Here is a 15,343-nt window from a genome sequence, read left to right as displayed (position 1 = left end):
TGCGGGGACAGGGGAATCACAGCTCTGTCCCACACCCTACAGCTGCTGGAATAGAAAAGGACAGGCAGTGAAGGTGGCATTTTTCAACCACCCTGCAACACACTTTTCCTGGGAAGGAGCACTCATACAGATACTAGGCAGTACTGAACTGTAAACAAGGAGGTTTTATCCTATATTTTTCAGCAAAGGGATTGCTAGGGGGGAAAAAGAGGCTTATCTGGACTTTGAAACAAGCCTAGGACACAAGACAAATGCCAAGGGCCAAGTCCTCACAGAGGTGAAGCAACATTGAAAAGAAAAAAGAATCAGAAAAAAATAGTGGTTTAGAGCAGGGAATAGATACTAATAAGAGACTTTCAAATTTTTTCACAGAAATTAGAAGCATATCAGAGAAAAATAAACTTGAAGAAAAAAATAAATCCCTTTTGTCAGCATTTTTTTAACATCCTGCTTTCAAAAAGTACGTTCCCTCCTTTTCCAACAGAAGAGGCCTAGCGTTAAAATAAAACAAATATAGAACAAAAATAAAAGCTGAAAGCAGTTCAAGATGGTTACATTCCCCACAAACTAAGAAAACTAAATGTCCACCAAGCCCAGTGTGAGCCAAGATTTTCTCACACACTGATGTGCTACTAAAACATACTCCATTCATTTTGAAGGGCCTTCCCCATGTTTCAATCAGCTTGTGTGTAAGCCTATTAAAAAATCTTGAAGAAAAAAAGAAACAGGACAGATACCACCCATAACCGATTACAAAGTTCCTGTCTTGTATGAAGCCATCCCACTTGCCCTACTTCTGGTAGATTTAAGCCCATTTTATTTTCTTTTAAAAGCACAGCAAAGGTACAATGCTTTCCTCTTGATGGAAAGATGCACTACTGGTACCAACAGCACTAGGAAAATGCACAATTTATTAACAAACACAGAACTCCGGGTGGCACATTAGCAGTACCTGTGCACAGGGGCTGCCTGAAGCTCCTGCAGCCCTAGGATGTGTGAAGAAAATTCTTACATAATGAATACAGTTTGCATTGAAGATAACATGGTTTATTTCTTCATGATATTCAGATTAAAATGTATCAATGTATTTAGCACAATACTACATTTTAGGACAAAATCATCAGTGCTTTGCAAGTCTTCATAATGTTTATTCATTATAAATAGTAAATATTTACTGAACTTTTTACATGAAAGGTTTCTTTTTTTGTTTGTTTGTTGGGTTTTTACTGGGGTTTTTTTCTTTTTTTTTTTTTTACAACACATGTGGTGTTGTAGAAGCTGCAGCATAAAAGTAATATTTAATTTTTCTGTCACCCTTAAGACCAATGCGTGAACTAACTTCTGTACTGAACCTAGTCTAACTCACTACTTCATCGTCCTTAACGCTAAAAGGAATGTATTTGTGTTCCGCCTCCCTCTTTTGTTCCAAGAATAGAGAGAAATAAATAACACTGCCTTCCATCTTCCTCTCAGCATCACAAACCACAAATTTATTGACATTCTAAAATGTCACAATGCAAACTTCTTGTAAACCTTGGTTCCTATAATTATATTTTCTATATTGGATATTATTGTATAATTTAAACAAATGTGTCAGTACAGGTCCATCTCTATGTCCTGCATGTCACTAAAAAAACCATGTAAACGTAATAATTTCTTTGTATTGTTTCCTGAAAATTACCTTTAAATCATGATTAGCAAGCTAGATTTTACTTGTCCAGCAGACTGTAACATTTCTGTATTTTATCATCAGGAATTATGCACTGAAAAAATAAAAGTACCTGCAAAAATATAGTTCTGATTCTATCTATATGACTTTGGATGATCCCAAAGTTTGTGTGAGGTACACAGTATTGCACGTTGCTAGGCAGTTGTGAAAATTCAGTCGCATTGTTGTTGATTTTTCTTTCTCCTGTGTTTGTTTGAAAAGGTACAATGAACTAGGAAAACTCCACATACAAAAAAGGTAAAATCTGGTTTTCATGTTACTTAAGATCTCATCTCTTGGTAAAGCAAAATTTGTAAGTGACATTTATTGACAACATTATTACAGAAGCATGGTAAGGTAACCAGTAAGTTGCTCTGGAAGACATTCGCACTTATCCTAGCTTCCTATGGACTGTGACATTTCCTCTGGATGACAATTTCCAGTGTGTGAAAAGAAAGAGGTTTTCCTGCCCTTGCTTCAGAAACTGAGCAGTTTTGAAGTTAGACTGAAGTCAGTACTGGATGTCAGATGAGTCAGAGTAAGCGGAGCTCAACTGCTCTAAGTTTCAAAATGTTCCGTTCGTGCCAATCAATGCACATTAATTTCAACAACAAAAAATGGAATGTTTTGCCAGACAGTGACATTAAATACTTCTCTGTTTTGTATACCCACTTGTAATGAACCATGTCGCATTTATTTATTCATTATTGCTTTTTGCCTTTGTCTTCTGTATAGCTTTGTCCAGCCTTCAAAAGTCTACTAAAAGCTATGACTGGAGAGAAAATAACTCTCCTGCTTCTCTCGATGGGGCTGCCCCAGTTTAGACTGCAGTGTGTTGAGAATATCACTTGTATCCAAGCCTTGGAGTGAGACCGGAAAACAAGACCAGCTTTAACTTGAAGTGGACAGTTCATTTATGCAATATCTGGCTTCAGATAATGAAAGGCACCTGCAAAAAAAGCAAGAGAAACTTTTTAAGTCATACTGTGACAACCTCACAGCATGGGGCCATGCCAACTACAGGTTGACATTGTCATATTTAATACTGATATATCAAAGGAAAGAGACTAATATTTTTATTCCTACGACAAGCTTGACAAAACTCTATGTATCTGGGATTATATACTGTAATGATTCTTGAGCTGACCTCATTAAGAACATGTGTTTCTAATAGTGGAATGCCAGTGGTTATTTCATTTTGGACAACCCTTATGTTTTACCTAATGGCAATCAGGTTTCATGTCTCAACAATTAATAACATCAAGATGTTGTTGACATCACTTAAGAAAATAATTATGCAGCAGAAATTTTGCTTGAACAGTCAGCTATCTCACCAATGCACTCTGCTCACTTTGGAGAGAAGCAGTAGTGAGCCATTAGGACCTCTGCTCATAGTTTTCTTTGTTACAGGCAGAAAGTACAGATTGCTGATAAATGGGTACAGTACTGCACAATGCAGAAGTCCTAATACTCACTTTGTCCATACTGTCCATACTGGTAACCTGTGACGGGGTCCATGCTGTAACCAGTGGAGCTGTAGGTCGGTGGGCAGTAGGACTGGGATGTAGGCAGGCTGTCTAAACTCTTCATATGATCCAGCCGCTGGCTGCAGCTGGCTGAGACAGTAGTGGTGGGCTCCAAGCCCCCAGTTAAAGGGGACAGGGCATAATCAGTTTGGGGTTGGTGAGGCACACCACCGTGGTTAGTTAAGAGTCCCATTACCTAAAAGGCATAAAAATGGAAAGAGTTAAAATATGTGAAGAATTGTATTGCTTACAGAACTGCAGGAGTTCTCCAGTCTATTATTTGATTTCCTAAAATAGGTAGACCTGGTATTCAAACTATGTTTTGAGTATCTAATCCAAAGAAGAAGTGGAATTTGGTCACACCACCCACCAAAAAGAAGCATTATGTCTAACAACCAATAAAAAGTGAAACTAAGGGCAAATAAGGAAAACTCATTTTTAAATTTTTTATGCATTTAGAGTGCCTGATCCCATGACCAAGCTGGGATCTCTACAGATGTTTATTACTTGAGGATTCAATTATAAGACAAGAAAAAGCTGCTTGGACATGAGCAGTTCTGAAATCAGCAGTTAAGATTAGTTGAAAAAGATTACTTGAAAATATGTACTTGTCCCCATAAAAGACCCGACCCTCTAGGTCATAATTTCCAGTAAAAGAGCAAAGAAAAATTCCAAAATACCTGTGCTTTCAAGAAGTGAAGGAAGCTACATTGAGAAGTTCTTTTTGTATAAAAGTCACTTGCACTATAGGTTGGTCTGCATTTACTTTCCCATCACATCTCTATAGCACATTTTGAAAGTAAGCATGACTGGAGAATTGCTTATTTCTGCTGGAAATAGTCTGAAGCTTACAAGAGATGAATGACATACAACTTCTGCCAAAACAGCATATTCTGATAATTTGCAGGTTGTTCTTCCTCCAGAAAGGCATTAAAAATATCTGATGTACTCTATTGGATGATTATTTTGCTTTACTGAACTCCTTACTGTAAACTAAAAAGAAATTATTAAAACTTGAGACTATCATGTAAAGAATGAATTAATGCTCATAAGAACATGTCTAATTCCTAAAGAACGTGTCCAATTCCTAAAGATCTGGTGCGCCATCTTGAATGGTATATATTTTTCATCACAAAAGAAAAAGGAGTATCATTTGGAGGGAGCTTGTGATCCCAGCTCTGAATTTTGTTTTCTAATAAATAAATTAAATAAGACCCAGGGACCATGATTTAAATAGAAAGGAAAACCTACGTATGAACAAGAGGCACAAGCAGGGTATTTCAAAAAGAGACACCCGGATACATCAAGAACACAAAACTGCATTGGATGCATCAAAGACATCTCACAATAAAAAGAAAAGCTAAGAAAGAAGTTCAATTACTAGTCACAGCACTAGAATGTTCACTTCTGTTTCACTAAGCAGAAAAAAATGAGTTTAACTGATGGTATTTGCTGACTGTTTCTCAAACAAATATTTATGCAACAAAAAAAAAGTTTCAAAATACATCCAAAGACTTCATTTAGATACTGAAATCTTGTAGCATTTAAGTTAAAAACACAAAAGAAGAATTTGGATTCAAGCTATATTTTCTATTTAATTCAAATAACCCTTCCAATGCACAAAACCTGTTGAAAGAATCTGAGGTTAATAAAAACAGACACAAAAAAAGAAAAGATATTTTAAAAAATCTCTGGAATCACCAGATTGAAAAATCATGTTATTTGCACAGCAACCTGCACAGCAGTTTGTTCCCTTAAAAGCTGAAATAACTAGGTTCTCAAGATTTTCTTCTAAAAAAAAAAGGTTCCTGAAAACTATTAAAATTTCTAAATATTATTTTAGTAAATTTTTCTATTTTAGGAATTGCAAATGTTTTTCTTGTACCTTTGGAAAATCTTACAGTCTTGAAAATCTAGCATGCTTAATGATCTAACATTGAGTCAGCAGGATACAATATCAGAAATTATGTTTATTTAGGTTATATTAATCCTTGTCCTTTAAAATTAACAGTAACAGAGTTAAAAGAAGAGAAAGATCCTCAAAAAACATAGCTTAAACATTTACATTGAAAATTACTACTTTGGAGAATATTTATGTTGGCACAAGTACCATGGTTTTGACGACAGCTTAAAACACACATGGTTTATCAGAAATCTGAAGTGTGAGTAGAGCCCCTTCCATTCCCACAAAGCACTTACGTGACACCCATATTTACATGGCTTTACTACACTCTGTTCCAAGTTCACGATCAGGGAGCACACGCCAGGCTCTATCAGCGTTGCAGACCCACTGGAGTCCAAGCACAATCACTCTCACATCACACATCATCTCCAGCAGGACTTCTAGGACCGGTTGCAGAGTTGAGCAAATAGCTATTTCACCAACTATGTATTTTAACTAGAATTTTTTCTGTTTAATATTTTCAATAGACAGCATTATTCAGGCTTTCCCAGCAAAAACAGTGAGCTCAAAAACTTTGGACTTGGAAATAATTTTAGTTAGAGATTAGCCTCAAAAATTAAACCTGGATCCAGACCAGGTTTCAAAAGCCACTCAAACTTCAGTAGCATCTATATTTGGATAGAGATTTACCTTCTCTGACAGCTAAAATGAGCATTTGATGAGATTTATTTTAAAAATTTTAGGTTAATTGGATAATAATACAAGTCTTTAGGCATATTTTTATTAAGTGCACATGCACCTAATAGACACTTGGGAGCAGAAGTGACACAGCTCTCTGTCTCTGCAGTGGAGAAAACTAAAGTCTGAACAGAAACCATCTTTTCAGAATATCTTCTCCAGAGGCTTTCAGAATCATCCTGCAGTTGATTAGTATCTAAATAATTAGATTTTTGGTCATGTCTGTCTTGAAAGCTACAGGGGAAGTAGCCTCAGGGACAAAGTCTTTCCTATGGTATGTGCCATGACCTTATCACCCATACAAGGAGTTACAGGAAGGGCATGGCTGACTTTCACCTAATCAATTAGAAAGCCATTAATGGGCCACGTCTGTAAGATGCCCAGCACCCTCAGTGCCTGAGTAGTGTAAAAGAGACACATGAAAATCTGGATTTTGCAACGCAGATATTTTCCTGGTAGCTCTAAATAGGTAAACAGATCTGATTGTTTTACAATAATTAAGGAAGAAAACTCATTTATTCAACCCTTACACCATTTATATTACAGGAAAATATGTACTTCCCTCTGAATTGCTTTGGGAAAGCCAAGGTAGTAATTGTCAACCTTGCCTCCCTGGATCCCAAAGATGCTGAAAGAAAAACCAAGGACTAATCTAACACCTAGAAACAAATGCTGCTGTAATTATTCAGTTTATTTTAGAAAAGTATTCCTATAAATGCAAAAAATCAGGCTGTAAGGTTTTCGGCCACATATATTTTGTCCTCATTATTTACAAAACACATGAAGAAATGTTGATGATGAGCTTCTGAGCTCATATAATAAATGACAGTATATATAATTGATAAAATTGTTCTATTCTATTAGAAAACAAGAATGCAAATAGGAGCAAGCGAAGAGAACACAGTAAATTTCAACAACCAAACTCTACACCGAAGTTTTCAGAGAGCACATCCCAAGCAATCCAAAATACTCATCAGGACAAACCCCTTGCTGATGGGGTCAGCACAACATCACTAGCTGAAGATATACTCCAGAAAGAGAAACTGAATGATGAAAGCCTCGAAGACCATGTAAGCAACATCTGGTCCATTATCAGCCATTAGAAAACACTTCTATTATCAACAAAATAAAGTCCATTAAACTGAGAAAAAGCTTATTCCATTTAAATGAAACTTTATACCTGTTAGTGTGGTTGGTATTTTAGGATGTAGAACCTACCATAGGCACAATAAAATGTTCATATGTTTTAATTCATTTACGCATGCCTGCATTTAATATGCTTTGTGACCATGTCTGCAATTAATATGATTTATGAGAAAAGAACATGTGCAATATTTTTTGAGTACAGTGATACATTTTTTTCTCCCCTCCTGTGAATGAAAGATTTAATGAAACAGCTCAAGGAAAATTGTTGGCAGTTAACGTATTAAGTTGAACTGACAGAATCATGAGTAAACTTTAGTGGAGTTAATGATATCCTCTTATCTGACCCTGACACATTTGCAGCATGTAATTTACAGAAGCTCTGTCCAGGGAATCTTGACAAATGCTCCTAACTATGTCAGGGCAATGTTCCATTCTAATGTAAAACAGATGTGGGTCAGATACCCCCATTCATCACTAACACTGAAAATTTTGAACTCCTTCCGAGATGAATGCCATTACCTGCTGTTAACTCTTCTCACCGTAGAAAAATCTCTCAAAAACAAAATACTGCACAAGAAAGAACACAAAAAGGATGGTTCTAATGTATTTAAAAGAGCTATTTTAGAAGATTAATTAAAATTAATTAGCTATATGGATCTATACCTAGAGAATCCTAGAACTATGTTGCAGATTCACTTTATATATATCTATATTTCTGCTGAACGTATGAAGAAATCCAACAGAAAGAATTTTTGTGCCAAATGGCAAGCACTGGGAGCCACATACTTGGGTTAATGAAAACAGGAGCAAATACATTGACTTTGAACATCTGATGATCTGACCTTCTGCATACTCATATCAAATTAGACCTCATACTGATTTCACACCACTAGACATCAATGAAATTAGAGAAGGTGCACTAGTGTACATTTAGAATAATTAAAAGGATAACTTGATCCTTCATGAATTACATTTTTATTTACAGGAGATTACTGCTGTTCACAACATTATCACTGTCGTCACAAAACTCATGCCTTTTTTCAGGTGCTAGATCCTGGAGTAACAAAACTAGATAACATTACTGAAATAATCCAGAGAAGCTAGTTCTCTAGCTCCTGGTTGTATGAAAAAGCTTCAAAAATTTAATGTCTGAAAAGTTAAAACAAAGCCCAAAAATTATCATATAGTCACAATTTATGTGAATAATATATGTGAATCTATAAGTACATATATAAAATAAAACATCTCAAAACTTTTTCAGGCAGTCTCAGAGGTTGCAGGCTTGTGAGTTTAAATGCTCGGATATGGCAATATTACTTACAACAGTTCATAAAAACAAGCCTAAATTTGAGATTAGGTTGCTGTCTGTCTGTGAACTCTTCTCCTCCTACCTTCTACTTAACCCAAAATGCAAAAGGAGGATTCTGGCCATCACGAAACCAGCCCAACTGCCACTAGCTGGGCTCTCGTACACTTTCCCTCCACAATAGGGATACATGATATTATACTCTGAAAGCAAAACAAACAAAAAATATATATTTGGGGTTTTTATAATTCAAACACTAGTTTTATTTTTTCTGGCAGATGGCCAGGGTATGGGATCTGAAAAGCTTTTACATGAGGACTCTTACAAAAGTCAGCGTTAATGTGTGAAGTTAAAAAAGATGATGGACACGCATAACTGGAGGAATCCAACCTGTAAGGAAGGGTTTATTTATGAGACTCACATTAAGGTACAGGCCAGGGCCTCTACTCTTAGGCTAATCAGAATTGGGGACAAAAAGAAAGTATATCTTGCTATTTTGATCAGGGGAAGCCTCTTTATATTCTAATTCAGCACTGAGTCTCTCTTTTATATGAAAATTATTACTATTATTGACATCTTGGCAAAACGAAGGTAAAAATAAACCAGTTTTCTCTAAGAGAGGTAGGAAAATTTGTAGGAAATTGAACCCAATATATTTAAAGATAGATACATTGTTTTCTAAGGACTGCTACGGATCAGATTCTGCTCTTTCTGATCCCACTGCAACATGCTTTTCACTGAATCATTCTGTGGTGTTTTTAGTATTTTTTTTTTAAATCTAAAATATAGGGCATAATTAAGGACTCACGTGAGCCATCTATGATTACTCACTACAAAACCCTCATTCATGTACCAGTCCTTAACTGAATAAATATGCAAGTATTCAGATTCCCATTGATATTTCTATTTTGCAAATTCATTAAAGAACTGGAAGTTCACCAACACATGCCAGTCTTGCACTCTATGAAGGGCTGACTCATATGTTCACTTAACAAGTGGTTTAAGTTGAACTTTTAAGTGTAGCAAAGGCAAAAAAAGACATTATTTCAAGAGCTGCAGTGATTCTGAATACTCACCCTGTGTATATTCTAAATGGTACAATTATGAGGATAAGTCAGTCACAGAGCAATATCATTAAAAAGGGGTTAAGAAAACCATGAAACTGATGGCATATTATATATAGTGTCATTTTACACTTTTTGTATTTGAGGTATCTGTATTTTTATTGTATTTCTAAATATTTATTCTTATGGACTTAGAGTAAAATTGACTTGAGTTTTCAGAAAAGTCCAGAGCGTTTTTGTACATCCATGTAAATTTTCTGAGCTAGGAGGAGACCTTCTGAAGGCTGAAACTCTCACCTTCCTGCCTCAACATTTCTGACATGGTAGGGATAGAGGTAGGAGTAGGCCCAAAGAAGTTAAAGTGAGCATTCCAATGTAAGGTCACCTGTTTATTGCAGTTGTTACATTAATGTATTTTATAGGTTAAATTATCTAAATATGTATATTAATAATATATAAAATAATGGTGTTGTTCTTGCATGATAACAATCATGAAAATATTTGAGCTAATATATTTGCACCCACAGAAACAAAAATAATACCACTGCCTGAACTTTTTTTTTAATTAAAAAAACCTAAAACAAACACATGACAAAACAAAAAATCATGTTCACAAAAATTATATCATGTGAATTAATTTTCTTCCTCACAAAGAAATCCCTGACCTCTGTCTCATGTTCTTGAGTCACTAAGTGAAGAGCTTTCAAAGTCAAGTTCATTGTGACAGAGATCATGAGCTTCTCATTGGTGCAGGACTTGGATCCAAATGAAATGCTTCTGTGGGCAATTAGTTGGACAGTAATTCAACAGAAAGCATAGGAAAAAGTGTAATAAATTAATAGTTGTTTCCCCCCCCCCTTGTCCTTCTTAATGAGGGAATGAAAGTTTTTAGCCACTGGTTTCTGTGTTACCCTTAAGAACAGGGTTAACAATACAATACAAACATATCTAACTGATTCGACAGCTGCCATCATAGCCATACTTCAGGTTAATGAAAACCAAGTGCTCTCAAAGACTAAGTCTTAAGTTCTATCTCAACAAAGAGAGTTACAGTATAATTCTTAAACTCAGGCAGCAAAATGTTTTGAGAGTAAAAGAAAGAAACCTTGAAACAGCTTGCAACTTCACTATTGTTCACAGAAAAGTCTGGATTTTTCTTATCAAGGTTGATATGCCTGAGCTCCAGGTAATGGCATGAGAATTGCAAACTTTGTTAAAAACTGTTACAATCTTCTACACAACCCATTCAACATTCAACCCACTTCTCATTTTGAAACTTTAAAGCTACTGGCTTGACTCAGTTTTGGGGAAAGATGACAAGGAGGAAAAAGCAGACCTCTGAAGTGTTCTAGAGAGCAAGTAGAAAAACTGTCCAGCAGAAGACAGGTAATACGCATTTGTTCTTCCTCCAGCACAAACATAACACGTAGTCCTCTTTAAACCTGATTATCCTAAAAAATACAGGAAGTCAGTGACCTCCCCAGCAGCAATGGGAGCAGAGCATTGCTGCTCCACCTGAATCCACAAGCAGTCCAAAACAGTGAACTGCCTGAACCACCTGGTATAGCACAAACTGCCAGTTTGACACTAATAAAAAGCACATGACAAGGTCAGGGGATGCCTATGTACACCGGAAAAATCTTTTTCCTTATCTTAAATGAAGCAGTTCAAAATATTGGTATCCTGTCTTAAAAACAATCTCCTCCCTAGTAAAACCATACACTTGCAGTTGTGAGACAAGTGCTTTTGCAGTCGTTTTTCTGCTTCACACTGAGGAACCAGTAAAGACCGTTAATGCTGAGATCAGAAAGTGACATGCCAATTCAGAAGCACGCTCAAGTCCCGTACACACATATTAAGACATGGATATGGTACCCCCTAATAATTTTGAGTTAACAAATGTTTGTTTAAAGAAAATGCACTGAGCAACTGAAACCTAATTTGAAAAGGAAATACAATATTCCCATACACGTACACATGAAAGCCAAGAAGCTGCATAATAGGCATAAGAAAACATAAAAATATTCAATTTACATATATTACACACTAATAATCTCCATTCTGACGTTATATTGAAGAACTCTCGCTGAGATGGCGAGCTTACATTTGAGTTGCTTTTCCGTAACATACAAACAAGGACACTCTTGGCTACCAGTTCCCTGAGACATAAATCCCTGTTTTATTCCTACAAAAGTCAACACTTTTCAGGGCTGTAAGACATACGTTCGCTCACCACAGCCATGTAGTAATGAGTAAACCCAATAAACAAGGAGAATAATCAGTCATCTGGAGGAGATCTGCAGACCTTATCTAGATCTAAGTGCTGAATATTAATAAGATGGACTTCTGTTCTCTTATATTATTTAACAAGAGCAGCAACATTTTATTACACAGCCTGCAAGACAGGTATGTTATGGAGCATTCTGCTTCCTGAAACTGACCAAGACATGCAATATTTTCTAACTTGCTATGGCTAACACAATAAAAATAAAATTACAGCACCCTAGCCATCTCCTTTTGTCCTCTCAGCACTTGCCTTAAACAACATATTTGTGCATCATATTCAAGAGCAAAGTTAGAAAGGAAACATCCAGTGCAGAAAATGAAGCTTCCCAGGGGGTCTGCATGTCAGAACTTCATTTGGAATAAATTTAAGTCAAAGGAGAAAAGGAGGTTTAAGCCTAGTAAGAATATGAACCCATGAATCTTAATATTAAGATTTTGTTCTGCACATTCTAAGATTGAGTTTCTTTTAAATCACAAAAGATTATTTGGGCTTCAGACAAAGTGTCTCCTCCGCTCCTGCTAAAGTCACCATAAATTCAGCTTTACACAGAGTTAAGTCCGGAGCACTTGCCTGCAAGGAGACATAGATGGGTGGAAACATTATGCTAATTGCTCACACACCCAGATTTATTGTGGTCAAAAATTCACTGGCTAGTAAAAAGACCCTCTTTCTTTCTCATCTAAATTCCACACACACAGGCAGGGCACTGCAACATGCCCACTCAGCAGGAAATCTCCTGTTTCTCTTTCTTCATGAAATCCCCAACACAGAATTGGCTTTCAACTTTCCAGCCACTGCTACCTCAGCTGCTTGATCAGCACCTGGGTGTCTTCGGGAAGAGCCCAGGGGAAGTGACAGGGGGACGCACTGTGACATACCCCATGGCTAAGGGCATTTCACACACTGTAATTTCTCAACATACATGACCAATGTCTGAGGCTCTTTTGGGCATAAAAACATTCACTGTTTTGCTGCAGTCCCACAATTTACATATCTGAGGCTGAATCACTCCCTTACTTAAACACAAAGTCTAGGTATGTCCCTTTATACATACATACATTTTATACGTATCTCTAAGTCATTGTTTAGGCCCCAAAACTGTTTTAGAGGAGCTCAGCTACATGAATTTAGGGATGGTTTGTTTTTTTGATGGAAAGATCTTTAATCAGCCAGTGAAGGTAATCACTCAGTTGCCAAGAAGCTGTTTAAGATCTAAATGGATATAAGTAATCGCCTGTATGCATACAGTGACAACCACATTATGTCAGCTTTTGAGCAACTGGCCTTTTCCCAAACATGTTGGTAGAGATGAAGGACACAGCCAGGAGCATTAAGTGCTGGGGTAGAAAGAGGTTTCAACAGTCTAAGGAAAAAAGGCTGTAACAACTGAAATTTCATAGCAAAAAGACAGGGCTGGGTGTAAAGCAGCACAGCAGCTGATTAAAGTAATCTTAATCTGCTCTGGGATCTCCTTTTGATTATATCAAACCTCAAATCAGCAAGATTTTGCGGGTAGGAAACCTGGCCTCACTTTTTTATCCTGCTTTGCCCAGACATCACAAGATTTCTTTACTGTTGCACTCCATTTCTGTGTCACAGACAATAAAAGCTTTGTGAAAGGAAAGAAAAGATCACATTTTCCATAGCCAGGACCAACATACATTTAAACTGACACTAACAACTACTTTTGATAGATTAACACTAAATTGCAGAAAGATATTTATGTCAAAAATGTGGAAGGCTTGTGCACTGAAACTGACCACTTAAAAAAAGTACATATACATAAAAAAAGAAGCAACTAATATGTCATGGCTTTTCTTGGAGATTGCATTTAGAAATAAGAATCCTTTAGACCAAAATCCATTCAAGTCTTGTTGAAAGTACATCCGTTTGTTTTCCTGTTGGCATTTTCTTCCTGAGGTTTCAAGCCATAAAGTTTTGTACCCCACTCTATGCTATAGGAATCTGTGAATCTTAATTGCATTTACTGTTACAAAAAAGGGTTTATGAACTTTTGCCTTTGGGCAAAAATGTTTATTTCATTGCCTTTGTTATTCATTCTTTTCAACTCCAGTGCCTTTGAACTTTTCAGCTGCACAGAGTTATCACCGTTGCACAGGAACCAGGAACTGTACTCCCAAGATGCAAACCACAAGTTGAAGAAAATGAAGGAGGCAAAGATATATGAGTCGTTATTTTGGCCACCCTTTGTGCCATTAAAATCTCATTTTCTGCCTATTAGAATGCCCTCTCCCTGCTTAGGCAGTGGTGATAGTCAGTGATTAGTGTGTAATTGAGTATAATTGTCTTTTCACTTTTCATTTGTGTCATTCTGAGCTTCTCTGTGTTTTTCTAACCACTGAGAGGAAAAAAGGGTAGAAAGCAGATAAAGCTGTTAAAACTCTCACTTTCAGCCCTGAAGAGACTCCTGATTGTAATTATAGATTGCATCCTCTTTGTGACTTCTCAGAATTTAGTGGACATTGGTTTCCAAGCACCTGAGCAAAGCTCTCGCTAATAAAATAAACTACCATCTATTCAAGCTTTAACTAATAATGTCAGCTTCAGATGGATGTTGCTTGTAGGAAAATTTAACCAACCTTCTACCATCAATTATCAAGGCAATTTATTAACACAATTTCCTAAAAAGAGTTCACACAAATTAGAAAAACAATTATGGTATTCATGCATATATATATATTGCCAAAGAGAAGTAATAGTCACAATTTATGTATTTATAACTCTATTATAGCTCATCTCAATGCACACTGCTCAACCCTTGGAACTCCCGTCATACAACTTGCCTGTAATTTTCCTGGACCATTGGGTGAAAACTTGGTGAGGTTATCTTAAACATATATTCACAGAAAATTTACATGATCTACTTTCTGTACCTAGCCATGGACCTTCAGGAGAATAGCAGTAACATTATAAATGCTTGATGACTGAATTTAAACATGAAGACTGCATGATTACATTATAAATCGCTGGAAATTAAATATAAGCTATGACTCTTGGTTCAGCCAGTAGGAGGGAAAAAATAAAAAAAGAAGGAAACTAACAAACTGAAATCATGTGGCTTGTATAAAGAATACATTATGGTTTAAATTTGGCAATTCATTATACCGTGGCCTGAGGGAATAGACTCTTTGGTTCTGGTATACAGCAAATCCTCTGTCTGAAAACACAGGACTGACCTGAGGTGAAAGGCCATTGCCAATGGCAGGGTTCATGGGATTTGAGGGCCCGGATGGAGGCACAAAGCTGTCTGTATAGCTGGAAAATCCATGCCTGGTGCTGGGTAGGCAATAGGCAGAGCTGCTCTCTGGATTCGAAGGGAGGCTGCTTTGGTGTACAGTGCTTGGAGGGAGAGGCTGAGGTCTATGGACGGTACTGCTTGGATCAGACACGGCTAGAAGCAAAAGAAACATGTTGATATGTTTTCCTCTCTTTTTCTGGAATAATAAATTCATTATGTGAATCTCAGCTTGACAGAATTGCATCAGAACCTGTATCTGAGCACTAGATAAGTAGAAAGGTAAATCTTTAATATTGCTAGATATTTAACTTGCAAGTACAATTACACAAAAATTCTTAAAAAGACAATAAAATCATAACAAGACACACACTTGTCAGACAATCCTTAATGGGCACATATTGTCAAG

At 36.6% G+C, this 15,343-nt stretch overlaps 1 protein-coding gene across 5 annotated transcripts in view; it reads right to left on the bottom strand.

Moving 5' to 3' along the window:
• Positions 1-1,031: 1,031 nt before the first annotated feature.
• PAX3 (paired box 3) overlaps positions 1,032-15,343 on the bottom strand; it is an 81,081-nt gene continuing 66,769 nt past the window's right edge. For all 5 annotated transcript variants that reach the window (XM_031050107.2, XM_005150219.3, XM_005150220.3 and 2 more), the window contains 3 exons: positions 14,876-15,090; positions 3,184-3,430; positions 1,032-2,657 (listed from right to left, as the gene is read on the bottom strand). In XM_031050107.2, coding sequence (XP_030905967.1) covers positions 2,623-2,657; positions 3,184-3,430; positions 14,876-15,090 — 497 coding nt within the window. In that variant the 3' untranslated portion in view covers positions 1,032-2,622. The remainder of the gene's footprint in view (positions 2,658-3,183; positions 3,431-14,875; positions 15,091-15,343) is intronic.

This window comes from Melopsittacus undulatus, chromosome 6, assembly GCF_012275295.1.
Source record: "Melopsittacus undulatus isolate bMelUnd1 chromosome 6, bMelUnd1.mat.Z, whole genome shotgun sequence".
In the NCBI taxonomy this organism is placed as follows: domain Eukaryota; kingdom Metazoa; phylum Chordata; class Aves; order Psittaciformes; family Psittaculidae; genus Melopsittacus; species Melopsittacus undulatus.
Note: the sequence above shows the minus strand (reverse complement) of the source record. Positions and strands in the feature narration are given on the sequence as shown.